We start from the raw sequence: 13,716 nt of genomic DNA, 5'->3' as shown, positions 1-13,716 counted from the left end.
TATGGGTGGGTTTGGGGACACTTTTCAGGGAGGTTATTCAGAGGCGTGGCCTAACAGCTGGATTAGGGAATTTGTTCAGGGGTGTGGCCAGACAGCTGGATTATGGTGCCCCTCTAGTTCCGGTGGCGCTCTGAAGGTTTAATTGCTGAAAAACCTGATGAAGGCGGAGAACCTAATTCTGTCCCATTGCCCACATAATTTCATTTCTCCTGGTGCTGCCCTCCCCCGGGGGCGGGGCTTCCTGTTCTGACCACGCCCCACTATAAGCCACGCCCCCGACGCCTTCTCCCCGCCCTCCCCCGGCGTAGCCTCGCTCTGGCCGCTGGCACCGCCCCTCCCGCTGTGGTCGCCGGGAGAAGATGGCGGCGGCGGGGCTGGGTCCGGGTCGGAAGCAGGTGCGGCAGGAGGAGCTGCGGCGCCTCATGCGGGAGAAGCAGCGCCAGAACGCGGGAAAGAAGCGGATCGATTCGCCCTTCGCCAAATATCCTCGGCAGCGGGGGCTTCCCGGCCCTCCCCTCAGGGGCAGGCCCGGTGGGGCGGGGGTGGGGCGGCGGTGGCGGGGCGGTGAGGTGAGGGACGGGGAGTCCGCGCCGCAGCCCCCTGCTTCCCTTAACGGCGTCCGCCACGTACAACAGCCTGGGGCACCTGAGCTGCACGCTGTGCAACGCGCCGGTGAAGAGCGAGCTGCTGTGGCAGACCCACGTCCTGGGCAAGCAGCACCGTGAGGTGAGCGGCCGTCGGCTTCCCGCCCCGGCGGGCCGGGGAACGGTGCCGGCGCTACGGGGGCCCTGGCTGCCCCTTGGCTGGGGGTAGGGGGTGTCAGCTGGACTCAGCGGGGCTCTGGCGGGGCTCGTGTTGTTGAGGGGTAACCGGGCAGCAGGTGAGGAGGGGGGAGGACGGAGCGGGGTGTGTGCTGCTTTCTGAGGTGTGTGCTGGTAGATAACAGCTGAGCATCTGCTAGGAGAGAGTAGCGTAAAAACAAGCCTGATTGGTTTTGTTTTCTTAAAACCGATGTACCTATTGAAAGGCCAGCACTTGACAGAATCGTCCTGCATCTTTCAAGGGTCGCACTCTTAAGATCCTGGAGTCATAGAATGGTTTGGGTTGGAAGGGACCTTAAAGGTCATCTAGTTTCAACCCCCCTGCCATGGGCAGGGACACCTCCCATTAGACCAGGCTGCTCAAAGCCCCATCCAGCCTGGCCTTGAACACTTCCAGGGATGGGGCATCCACAACTTCTCTGGGCAACCTGTTCCAGTGCCTCACCACCCTCATAGTGAAAAATTTCTTCCTGATATCCAATTTAAATCTCCCCTCTTTCAGTTTAAAACTGTTAACCCTTTAACCCTTGTCCTATCGCTACATGCCCTTGTAAAAGGTCCTTCTCCAGCTTTATTGTAGGCCCCCTTCAGATACTGAAAGCTGTTCCTATGTTAGCGACAGTTTTTAACTGTCACTTTTCTGCAGCTTGGACTTGGAAACCCTCCTTGGGATTGCTTTGTTACCTGTATCTTATCAACTGACAGCTTACAGTTAGGAAAATGTGCTTTTTTTTCTTTATAATTTAGCAGTAAAAATAAATAATATGTAAAACAGTTTTATGGAGCTTGTAACTAGGAGGCAACCTGAAATCTGACTTTCTTTTTTTTTATCTTTTTAAATTCCGCTGCTGCCGCTTAGCAGAAACTGAGAGATGGCATTTAATTTTACAAGTACTGAGGAAAAGACCAAAAGAACTGAGGGGTTCCTAGTTCATTGCGTGCACTCTGAGTAGATCATAGTGGCAAGGCACAGTAACGTGTCTTTAACACTACTGCCGTGTTTTAATTTTGAAACACTTAATATTCCAGGACCTTAGGATGAGCCCAGCCTTCCTGCTCTTTCCCCCAGTGTTTTACCGCTGTAAATGTTACTGATCTTAGCCTTTCCTTTCTCACTGGTGCGGCCTTGTGCAAGTGTCAGTTCCTCTGCCCCTATGCCACATCATTCACGAGGCTGACGGAAACATTGGTCTTGGTTTCTGCATCTATGATGTCTACTTCAGTGATCTTGTTCTAGAAAGATACTAGCTCGCTTCAGTAAACTGTTCTAGAAGCTCTGTGTTTTAAGCTGCAATCTAGAAGTTTCTGCTAGGAAAGCTTCCTGAATTTTGTACTTCTTCACAGAGAGTTGCAGAATTAAAAGGCACTAAGCAGACAGCATCAGGTTCAGCTGCTACCACATCATCTCATCCTGTCAAGAGAAAAACTGTTGACACAGAAAATACAGAGTTAAAGAGAGTAAAAGGTAAGGATAGAAAAATATTTATCAGGCACTTGCCAGAATCTAGCCATTTTACATCTTGAATGTTTTTGGTTTGTTTTATTTTCTGTGGAAGTGAGTGTGGATACACAAGACTTTTGAGTGAATGTCAGCTTGTTGCTGCTGAAAAGGGAAAAAGTCTGTCTTACTCTTTCTCTCTGAGTTCACTGATCAGGAGAAAACTGCACTTCTGGTAGTTTACCTAGTTTTCTTCTGGGTTACTGGGTTAAATTATGTCATGGAGCTGTGGGCTGGGTCCAAACAGAACCAGAAGCAGTGTAAGTTAAACACTTCACTTGCCCTGAAGTTGTGCTATTCCTTGTCAGTGGGATTAAGCCACTGGTTTACCTCAAACCGTGCATGAAAGTTCATGCTAAAGAAAAGATAGGGTTTTTTTTCCCTTGGTGCTACTGAATATGTCAACATATTAAATATATGAAAGTGTGCATGTGTGAACTTGCGGCTGTAGTAGGAGTGTGTTAGAGGGATGTATCTTTTAAAAGCACGGACTTTAAGAAGTGATTCTTGCCTGTTACACAGGTACAGACGAAAAGCCACATACGTCTACATCTGGGTAAGTAGATCTTATCACGTATGAGTTTTTTGTACTACCTGCTGCATTCTCACCCTGTTCTTCCTCATCTCTTCCTCCTAGCCAAGGGCAAAGATTCAGAGAATCAGTAGATCCCTGCTTCTGCTCATTTTCTAATGTGTGTCTATATTCCTGAACATGGCAGCATCGTTCTCAGTGCAGATGAGAAAAATCATGGTATTAACTCTAGGGTCTCTGACAAAACAGGAATTCTTTTACTGTCACTATCAGACTTTTAAGGATTAATATGTGGTGGTATTATGCAGTTTGCTAGAATGAAAATAACTAGATCATGGCATGCACTCTAACGCTAGCATACTGCAGAAGAGATGGTAGTATGAAATTTAAAACTCTCACAAATATAGGAGTGCATTTGACTTCAAGGGATTGGGTTAAGCATCTTACTGCCACTAAAGATTTCTGATGGTATTTGTACATCTTTCTGGGATTGGTAGTTGTCACGCGAGGCCTGCAGGTCTCCCGTACACTTCTTCACAGAATAAATTATTATTATCTTGCATAGATGTTACATGCTGCTATCTTGACACTAGAAGACGCTTACCTTGTAGAAATTTTGAGTGTGCGTGCAAAATTGAGAGGTTGAGAGGTTTGTTCATTATTAAACTGATCAGTATGATTATTTTAAAATATAACCTGGAAAAATGTCTCCCTTGGAGGCCTGCAGCTATTCTGGGTGTTCTCAATTGCTGAGCCTGTGTGGCTCTTCTAAGCTGCAGTTCTGAGCAGCAGTAGATACCCAAAATAAGCAGTTGTGTAATACGTCAAGGTTATCAAGGTTTATGTGGCATCAGTATGACCGCTGAACTATGAATTCGTATTCAAACTTTGTATGTAATGTGTTCACAGCGGGTATACTGATCCGATTAGCTTTGAGTGAGGAAATAGAATTACCTGAGCTGCCATTCCTCCAAATGCACTTTGTCATGGGATGTTTTTATTAATGTTTCTGATCTTGAATATTCAAATACAAAAATGGAACTGAAGTGTGATCTGAAATGTGTTTTCAGAATTAACCTGAGCATTTCTGGGGAACTTCAAACAAAAGCAATGAATATGTGCTGCCTTCAGACGGTGGTTACATTGGTAGTCATGCAGTTTCGGGTATTGCACAATATCTAAAAGATCATATTCCTCACAGATTGAATAGGCTTCAGATGCTAGACTTTAAATTATTTTTGTGAAGTTTGAAATAGTTATGTTGTGTGTTCTTTACTAGGCTACCAGCAGATTTTTTTGATGAAACAAAGCAAGATACTGCAAATGAACAGCTTTCAAAGCGTCCAGGTCCCAGTTTATTGTCAGGAAATTACGATGATGATGATGAAGAGGAAGAAGAGGAAGAACAAGAGGAATCAAACAAATCTTCTGTTATGCCTAAAACTGAAATTCCACCTCCAACTCAAGAAGTAATAGCTAATTCTCTGCCTGCAGGTAATGCTGACTGAAATAGGAAGTGATTCAGCAAGGAGAAGCTGTGTTTTAACTGATGATGGAAGGGTTTTCATTTATTTTTCTAATTATTCCTGCTAGCTGGTTAGGGTGTGTAATACTGGAAGTAGAGAAAGGAGATTCTTTGCTGGTTTGTTATTGTGTAGTGTTTTCTAAATATGCTTGTTGATTTTATGTTCTAATTGTTTGAGGCTGTCAAGTGAAATAATGTCTGGCTGTTCTTCCCTTGGTTCAGTAAGGTATTAATTGAAATTCCTGTCTAGTCAGAATTTTATAAAGAAGCTTGAACAGTTGTTCTTTTTGCTCATAGGCTTGTGTTCTTTCTTATAGACTTCTTTGACAGCAAAACTACAGCTGCTCCTATAGTTTCCCATTCAGGATCCATACAGAAAGCAGAGATACAAGAGAAGATAGTGGAAAGGTAGGCAGTCAAATATTGATAAATTTGGGAATTGTAAATAAATATTATCTTTTCAGGAAATACAAACTGTGATCACTTAGAAATCTGTCATATTTTTAACTTGTATTCAGAATAGTTTGTATATATGTCAGCCTCTATCACTATTTCAGACAGGTATTTCGCACCCTGGGGACAGGATAAGAGATGGAGCAATGCCATACAGCGTCTGTTAGACATCTCTATTTGCAAATAATTTTAACACAGGATACTGTTGAAGCTTAGTGTCAATCACTGCTTTTAGCTGTTTAAAGAAAACCATTTGCTTGTTCTCTAGTAATGGTTCATCTCACTCGGGCACTTTTTTAGACAGTTGTTTAGGCTTTCAAAAGTAGAGACTGTGCTGTTAAAATGTTAGAGTGCTTGGCACTCTGGAAAGAATAGTTTAAGAAGCCTAAGCTCTTGTTTTGACAGTGAGGTTTAAACCTGCCTGTGCAGTTCTTTTAAGTTAGATAAGACCAAACTAAAGAAACAAGTTTTGATGGTTGTAGGTAAAACTTGGGGAATAAAAAAACGTGTTTAATTTCTAGGTCCTTTTATAAAAGTTCTATTCTTGACTATTTTAAACTCTACAATAAAGCAGGTCGTAAAGCGTTAACTCAGGATAATAGTAATCAAACATTTCAGGAAAGAAAACACTGCTGAAGCTTTGCCAGAAGGTTTCTTTGATGATCCTGAAGTGGATGCAAAAGTAAGTGATCTGCTCTTTTTATGCTGCTGGATTTATTTCTGCCAGTTGTAATGATTTTCTGAGTAGTAAGAATGCTTTTTCAGGTAATTAGTCATACCAGAATATAAGGAAATGACTGAACTATTTCATTCTGTATTAATTAGAAGACATGAAAAGGGACAGAAGCGGGCAGGAAGAGCTTGTTAAATCATGGCTCAGAATGTATTTTTGATTATGGTTCCTTTGTGGCTGTTAGAGAAAACCTAAGAAATGTTATTTGTTGGTTAAAATGCTGGACTCGGATTTGGACAATCTAACTGTTACTTTTATTTCATCATCCCAGGAAAAGCATTTCACCTAATTTGTACGTCCCATTCTGCTTTGGATTCGAGGATATAAAAATAGTTCTCTTATGTCCTTTGAGAGATCCTGTTGAAAAGTGTTAAGAGTTACTATGTGACTCGTACTATACACGCTCTTTGAATGAAAATAGTTAGATTATGGCATACACTGCAATCTCTAGTACTGGCATGCTACAACAGTGAACTTGGTCTTCAGCCTTCTTGTCTTTTACCACTGTGGGGTTTTTTGATGCTCAGAAAAGAAATATGGGCATTCAGTGTGTTTCTCAAAAAAACCCCACAACTAAAAATCTTGGAATTTCGATCAAAATAATTCGTACTTCCTTCAACTTGCACAGTACCAAATGATGACCCAAATAAACACTGATATTTGAAATACAAACCTTTTTTTTTTTAATTTACCACAGATTTGATGGCTTTCTTGTTTTCTTTATTGAAATAATAGTGTTGTAGGCTCAAAGTCTTTTTTTTTTTTTTCATTTTGTTTGAGTATATTTTCCTATTGTTCACACCCTAGAAGGCTGCTGGTGTATTTAAATTGGATTATGAGGTTGAGCCATGACTTCTGATTTGGAGACCTTCCAAGTAATGTTGCTTTATGTTCAGTTAATCCCCCTGTCCCAATTACAAGCGTAGGCGTCTCTTACTTGCTCTTGTCAACGTTCTTTTGGCACCACTCAGGCCCACATGTTGGCATATGTGAATAGTTTTGAAGAATGACATTTTGAATATTGAAATACGTAGCTGGAAAAGCCACGCTTTTCTTTTTTTTTTCTTCATATTACCACGTGTTAAATTTTTCAAATACTTAGTTTCACCATGAGTTGAGAAGCTTGTGCAAAGCAGGAATGCCTAGCAGGCAAAGGAGAATCTGCTTATATCTGCGAGGACACTGGTTAGTGATCTTTGTTCTGGTTGTCACCTCACTTGATAAAATTTACAAGTGGATACGTGTTCCAGTAAGCTCTTCCTTGAATCGTTTGCAGGTGCTCTTCTTTTTAAGGAGCCCTTTCTAAGTTTAGTTAATATGCAGGGGAAGGAGAATATTTGTGTCCTTGCTTATATTGAGATGGCTGCAGTGATTCTGTGTTGGAATCATACACAAACTAATTATTTTCAGAATTAACAGCGAGCCTTTGGAAGGGAGATTGTGGGCTTGAAAAATGTTGGTTCTTTACATCAGGAATTTATAAAGCATATAAATTCTGGATTAGATAAATATCTCAAGGAAAAATAATGTCTTTAGTGTTTAAATTTATTGTAAGAAATACAAATAATTATGAATTACAAAAGACAACCACAATGCATAATAACACAGTACATACACATATGATAGAAATAATCACAGAACAGAAAAATGAAATGATGACTATTACTTCCCAGTACGTAGTTTGCTTGGAAGCTTCTAATTTATTCTATAAACTTAATTCATACTACTGGATTTTGTATAATCATTCAGGAACAAAACGTACCAAACTGTTGTCTTTACCATGGTGATGACTGATGTGTTACCGAAAGAGAGGAATGAATAAAGGAAAAATAAAACTAATGCAAAAAGATGGTGTCATGAATTACTCTGTTCAAATTGCTTAGTTCTCCTAGCTACATAATTTCCAGCCAGGCATAATCTGTCATCTAACATATGGTATATGCCACATCTTCCAGTCTTGAATTGTGAAAGTTTTGGTTACACATGTAGATTATCTTGTTTATTTGCTTGTGTTAAAAACACAATCTGGTTCTGATTTACCTTAGTTGTAGATCTTAAACTCATTCTTACAGCTACTACTTTTTCAGTCTTAGTAATTAATGCAGTCTACCACAGAAGAAAAAGCTTTGCGTGTCGTTAAAATTGGTACGTAGCTGTACTATTTCTTCTGTTAGCCAACAAAATTAGACTAGATTTGAAATATAGTCAGACTATCTAATACCAGTCAGACTAGTGACTGAATCACTTGATACTTCATGTTATGCCAAAGGCAAATAATTCACTGCTTTTTGGCTTGTGAGATAGCTACTATATACGATTGAACAGGCAGCTTACAGAAGCATTTAAAAGTTATCAGCTGACATAGTGAAATTACAGACCATCAAGTTAACAGACTTAGTCACTTTTTTTAATCCAAACATTCCACACCATCCATTCTTAGTCAGTTATTCTTTAATGATACAGTCAAGGGTGTTGCTTTAATCCAGGAGTAGAGTCCGGTTTTTTTCCTCTAAAACCATTGTGCAGTTGCACTCCCTTATTCATATACATTGCTTAAACTGAAATGTGTTGACCAGACTTTTCTGAGAACAAAACATAATTTATCTTATTTCTCCAGCTGTTTTACAAAAGAGTCACTAGACATAAATTGTTAATAAGCCTGTTTTCTCATGTTCCTTAGGTGCGAAAAGTTGATGCTCCAAAGGATCAGATGGACAAAGAATGGGATGAATTTCAAAAGGCAATGCGACAGGTCAACACAGTAAGTAATGGAATCTATTTTTATTGATTCTAAGTACTATACACAATAAGGAAAACAACAGTTCCATGCAGCTCTGCAGAACGACTGACATCTGCATTTGTCAGCTGTTTGTTGCAATGCAGTGTGTGGTTAAACGCACTTTATAAATGAGCAAAGGGTTCCTTATATTTTCCACTTAAGGGAAATTAAATTGAAAAAACATTTGATCAGTATCCGGTCATCAATATATATCTAGTTACATTTGTTAAATTGTCTTTAAATAAGGTAGCGTATACCTCAGATCAGCGTCCTGTATCCAAACAGGACATAATTGTGGGCTCTTCTTTAGATGAGATGTATTCATATTTTAACCTTGAACAAACCAGAACAAAACACCACCCATTTGTCTGTCTTTTTCAAAAAGAATCTATGAAGTGTGGGTAACCTGGGTTTTATGGTTAATTTAAATGTACTGGAAAGGAACCCCAAAATTTGGGAAAGTGACAAAAGATTTTGCGTGTGAGAGATGTAAGTTGGCCATAATTTTTCTGTTCTTCCATTTTTCACTGTTTAGCGTTGCTCGGAAAGTCTTCCCGGAACAGGTTTCTTTCTGCCCTTTTGTACAACATAAAACTGTCACTAAAGATACCTGGTGTTCTCAATCTTCCTCTAGAGTATTTGCTATTTTTTTTTTTATTATTTTTAATTGTAAATAATTGCTCATATGTCAACTGCCAAGAAGAGTGGTGCAAAAAAATTTATCGTTGCTCATTTTAAAGTGGTCAGCGCTATAAACAGAGCGAATGTTCATACAAAAGCAGTGGTGGATACATTTTGCTAGCATTAGCCATTCAGATAATTCTTCAGCTTAGAAGGAATCTTCTCAGTTATGCGTGGACCATTGATTGCATAGCATCTCCCAGACATTCAGATTTGAGAAAGTATATGCTGAAAAAAATAACAGGTTAGAAACACTTCGGGATCTAGCGTGAATATTTAACCAATACTTTCAATAAGCTTGTGTAATGAAGTCCCAAGCATTGGGATATAGCTCCTATTTCAGCCTCAGACTTTGGATGCGCGGAGTTTCTTTATGCCCCGTTTCAAATAGTAGTGTATTGAAAAATTCAAAAGGTTAATCCCAGAGCAGCCAAACTACTTTTCATTTTTAGTTTTAAGAAAAAACCAAAACATTTCCATTTCAAATTAAACCAGATCAGTTTTTTCTGTATCTGCCTCCAGAGTCTTTTGTGAAGGTGGGAGTATACGCATAGGAGATTGACATTCACTTGAGGTAGAGGGGAGGAAGGGGAAGACACAGACATCAAAAAGGAACAACAGTGGAATTCAGGATGAAGGTGAATTTTCTTAGCGCTTTTCTGGTTTAGATTTCAGAAGCAATAGTGGCAGAAGAGGATGAGGAGGGACGACTAGATCGTCAGATTGGAGAAATTGACGAGCAGATGTAAGTAGATCAATTTTTCCTCAAACTTTCTGTTCTCCAGCAGTAATGGATCGCTATTTGACTAGAGTGATAAAAACATTTTCAATTTTAATTTTCTGTGATAGTACCTTTCACGAATCACCTAAACATTTGAAGGAGAAAGACCGACTCCCTCAGATTGCAGAATGATACCTAATAAAAACATGAATTTTGGTCCAAAGTTATGTAATTATTTGCAAAGAGAGAATGCACTAGAATCACTGAAAATACAGCAAGCAGGCATGGGCAAAATAAAGCAATAGAAGGCAAATTCTTTGAACAAACTGTCCCTGTTGGATATTCTGCACTGCAGTTAAAATTTTGATAATGAGGTTTGTGTTTTGACCATCCATTTGTTGGACTGAAAATGCCCTGTTCTGTGACTATCCTTGTTTCTAATAAAAGTTTACTTAAAGGTTTTGTTGAATGATGCACTTCATTACATGAAGTGGGTTTTTTTGTTTTGTTTTTTTGATGTGGTAGGTGTAGCGGTTGGATAAGCATTAGTTTAAACTCCTAAGTAACCTGAAATACAGCTTAGTGGAACAGATCGTTAGCATTATCATGTAGCTTAACGCGTTGATTAACAATTATTATGACAATGGTAGCAATCGAAAAGAAAAAGATGAATTCTGATTTTAATGAACCTTGCAACAAAAAGAAGACACTAAAAATTAAAGGAACACTTAAGCCATCTGGCCGGATTGACATGCTGCAGATAGTGAGCATATAGTAGCAATAGCATTGGGTTCAAACTGACTTTGACAGTACAGGAGTGTCTTAACAATGTTCATGTAATTCTGGAGAGGGCTTGAGCTAAACCTGGCTGTCTGTTTGCATTCATTTTTAACAGTAGTTTAGGATGCTATAGTACGTAGAACCAATTTCAGGAATTTGTAGAGAATTTCAGGTTTGTTACCATAATTATTTTTCCCCCAAACAGAAGTTCCAAATAGATTTTTAAAGACTGTTTTTGTAGCTTTGACTTCTGAGTGCATTTAAATGCAGCCATTTTAAGTTAAATTAAAAATCAAATTAATTGCAGTTACATTCATGTTTTCCTTAGCCTTCAAATCTTCAGCTGTGACTGCATGTGAGTAATCGTATTGCAGATATGCAAGGAGAAACGGATGCAGATAATAATCTTTCCTTGTTGACCCTTCATAGCAAATAGGAATGAAAGAAGCAAGGATGTATTTAAGTCAAGCTGATACTACTTGGCATTTTCAACAACATATCCTGTTAAAACGGCAAGTTATAAAACATTTTTCAAGGACAGAACTTTTTAAGTAAATGGAAAACTGAAACTCGTGGATTGTGTTTACTTGAAAAGTTCTGTTGTAGCACACAGTAAGCAGATAAAGGATCTGAACGCTTGTGCTGCTTTTTTATTTTCAGAGATGCCACCACTAAGTTATAAAAATTGATAGCCAGTTGATATCTCACCTTTCTAACATAAATGAAAACCATAAGCGGAGCAAAGAATAGTGTCTCTTCCTGTGTGGAAGTGGATGTTGGTTTGTGGTGGTATTGCAGTTGTTAAAATATTTGGATTAGATCTCCTTGCTAGAGAACCGACCGCATCTCTCCTCTCCTCTGGTCAGTTTCCACGTGATTAATACAGAGAAGGTGCACTAGCATATCGGAGCTTTGTTTATCCAAAGGTGGGGAATTAAAATCCAGCACTGCAGAAAATCCAATTAATGTGCAAAGCATTAATAGGTGGTTTGCTTTTCAACAGTGAATGCTATCGCCGTGTTGAGATTTTGCGTAACCGCCAGGATCTGATGAAGGAGAAGTTAAAGGAAGCCATGAGGTTAAGAGCAATGCAAGAGAAAGAGGATGAGGCTATTGGCAGCGAAGACGAAGAAGAGCTGCAGGATTTGCTGTCTCAAGACTGGCGGGTGAAGGGGACCTTGTTGTAGCGTTTCCACAACATGGTTGATATTCTCTTTATCTGTGATGTTACTTCCATGGTTAGAAGTGAGAGGCTTTTGTTAAATATTTATTTAAAGAGGATCGAGAGATGGTAAAGAGCCAGATGTATTAAAAGAAGAATCTTTGTAGACCTACAATGGTGTATCACTTGCTGTAAAAACTGTATATTGCAAATGTTTTACAATATTGAATGTACCTTTCATATTAAAATTATTAGTTTCCTACCAGAGGTATTTTAATGATATTAATAAATCACTGAATAATCTCTACAGTTTTGGAAGCATTAGATATATCTGGTAATTTTGAGACTTGGGTCACTGTGTATAGAAGTAAAGGACTTGCAAAAGTGGTAGTGTGTGGAGTTTTCCCAGATTGGGGGCACAGGGAAAGGAAAATATTATGCATTTATGTTATCTTAATATTTGTAAGTGCTTTTCTGTCAGTTGCCCCAGCTCCCAATAAAATATGTACATTTTTTTCAGGATCCATTATCGTTTCTCTGTCTATGTAAGGACCAAGCTCAGAAATGCGGAGCTATGGCTTCTCCACAGCGTGTGCTCTGTGATGGGCCGTAGGCGGTGCTGAGCGCTTTTCTTTATAGTATCTTGTTTTGCTTAGCGCGGCCGTAGGGTAGCTATGTAGTCATCTCTTGAACCAGAGGGACGAAAACACAATGGTTACATATTTGCGTAACTAAATGAAAGGGTGACAAAATGCCAGAGAGGAAGGTACTGCAGTGGAAACTGATGAGGTAAAATCATTTATCTAGCTGTAAACACTGGAAATTTTCTTAAGATATTTTCTTAGGCACAGAGAGCATCTGAAATTGATTTCTGTTCTGGTAAACAAAGATGAAGTAGAATCAGGTACCAACAAACTTGATAAGACTGGGACACAGAAAGCAGAACTACCTTGAGCTTTGGTAAGTGCGTCTCTGTTTCTTTTTATTTTTTTTTAAATGAAGCGTATTTTTTTGCTGTTGCAAATCTTAAAACATTTCAAATTTTCTGAGGACTTTTGAAAAAAATAGGAGAAACGTGTAGTTTAATTTTTAGCAAATAGTAAAGCTGTGAAGGAACAGGTTAACACTCTCTTTTATTATTTTTTAAAGATGCTAGTTTTAAAACAAGCTAGGTTTTAAAGGGAGAAAGCAAGCTTTGTTTTTATGAGAGCATTCCAGATGCTTGCCTCAGAGATGTTTATTAACCGAGCAACAAAGAGGAAAACTAAAGCTAGATGTTTGATTTCCCTGTTTTGCAAGAAAGACTTGATATGGTGGGAGCCCTTTCCTTCCTGTCAGATGCTTTTTTGCCACTCCTGGTTTCCATGATGCTTGGGTTCAGCTCTGGCAAAGTTCAAGCCATGGACCTTAGCCGTTCGGTGCATCTTTTTATTCCTGCTCACATATGCTGGCTTGCAGCCCTTGTTTTTCGGTTGATTCAATAACCATAAGTTCAAGTAGCTGTTGCTGCTAAAATGTTTGACAAAACACTGCATTCTTACATGAATTAGTACTGTTGTTGAGATAGCAACGTCTGTGACTTAATGCAGAAGCATTCAGAGAGTACTGAAACAAATAATGAATGTTTTGGCAAGTTGGAGAAAACTCAGTTGGGCCAAAACTGAAATAAAATTCCCTTCTATAGTGTGAAATATTTGAGCATCAATGTATAAGGTGCCTGTCACGCTGCAGTGAAAGATCTCTAGATCCATTTTTCCCTCTAAAGAGAACTTCCAGCTGAGAGGGTGATACAGCATTAACAGATGGACAGTTTTGTTTGAAAACAAAGCAAAAGACGCTCCCCCAGTTTCACTCTTGGAAGAGGTAAGTTTCTAATTGTCCTACTTATTTTTGCCTTTCACTGCCCTCGCTCACCACAGTGTCACAGCCTGTTAACGCTGAAATTTAGAACCACTCTCTGCATTTGGCTTGATCTCAGAGAAACAGACGTGACTAAAGTCGGGTCACGCTGAACGTCAGTATAAAAAGGTT

The 13,716-nt window shown here is 39.4% G+C and overlaps 2 protein-coding genes across 13 annotated transcripts in view; one reads left to right on the top strand and one right to left on the bottom strand.

Annotated features, from left to right (window-relative positions):
* The first annotated feature begins 301 nt into the window (after positions 1-301).
* Positions 302-12,207, top strand: ZNF830 (zinc finger protein 830). The gene is made up of 10 exons (XM_074576396.1): positions 302-481; positions 627-726; positions 2,166-2,286; positions 2,842-2,875; positions 4,131-4,345; positions 4,694-4,784; positions 5,448-5,511; positions 8,243-8,323; positions 9,691-9,767; positions 11,527-12,207. Exons 1-10 carry the CDS (start codon positions 360-362, stop codon positions 11,708-11,710), a joined length of 1,089 nt encoding a protein of 362 aa, XP_074432497.1. The 5' UTR covers positions 302-359; the 3' UTR covers positions 11,711-12,207.
* LOC141739324 (poly(rC)-binding protein 3-like) overlaps positions 7,090-13,716 on the bottom strand; it is a 539,898-nt gene continuing 533,271 nt past the window's right edge. For all 12 annotated transcript variants that reach the window (XM_074576373.1, XM_074576374.1, XM_074576386.1 and 9 more), the window contains one exon: positions 7,090-9,250. In XM_074576373.1, the coding sequence (XP_074432474.1) occupies positions 9,190-9,250 (61 nt within the window). In that variant the 3' untranslated portion in view covers positions 7,090-9,189. The remainder of the gene's footprint in view (positions 9,251-13,716) is intronic.

The sequence above is a fragment of the Larus michahellis genome, chromosome 2, assembly GCF_964199755.1.
Source record: "Larus michahellis chromosome 2, bLarMic1.1, whole genome shotgun sequence".
NCBI lineage: Eukaryota > Metazoa > Chordata > Aves > Charadriiformes > Laridae > Larus > Larus michahellis.
The sequence above is the reverse complement of the archived record's forward strand: the minus strand, read 5'-3'. Positions and strand labels throughout refer to the sequence as shown.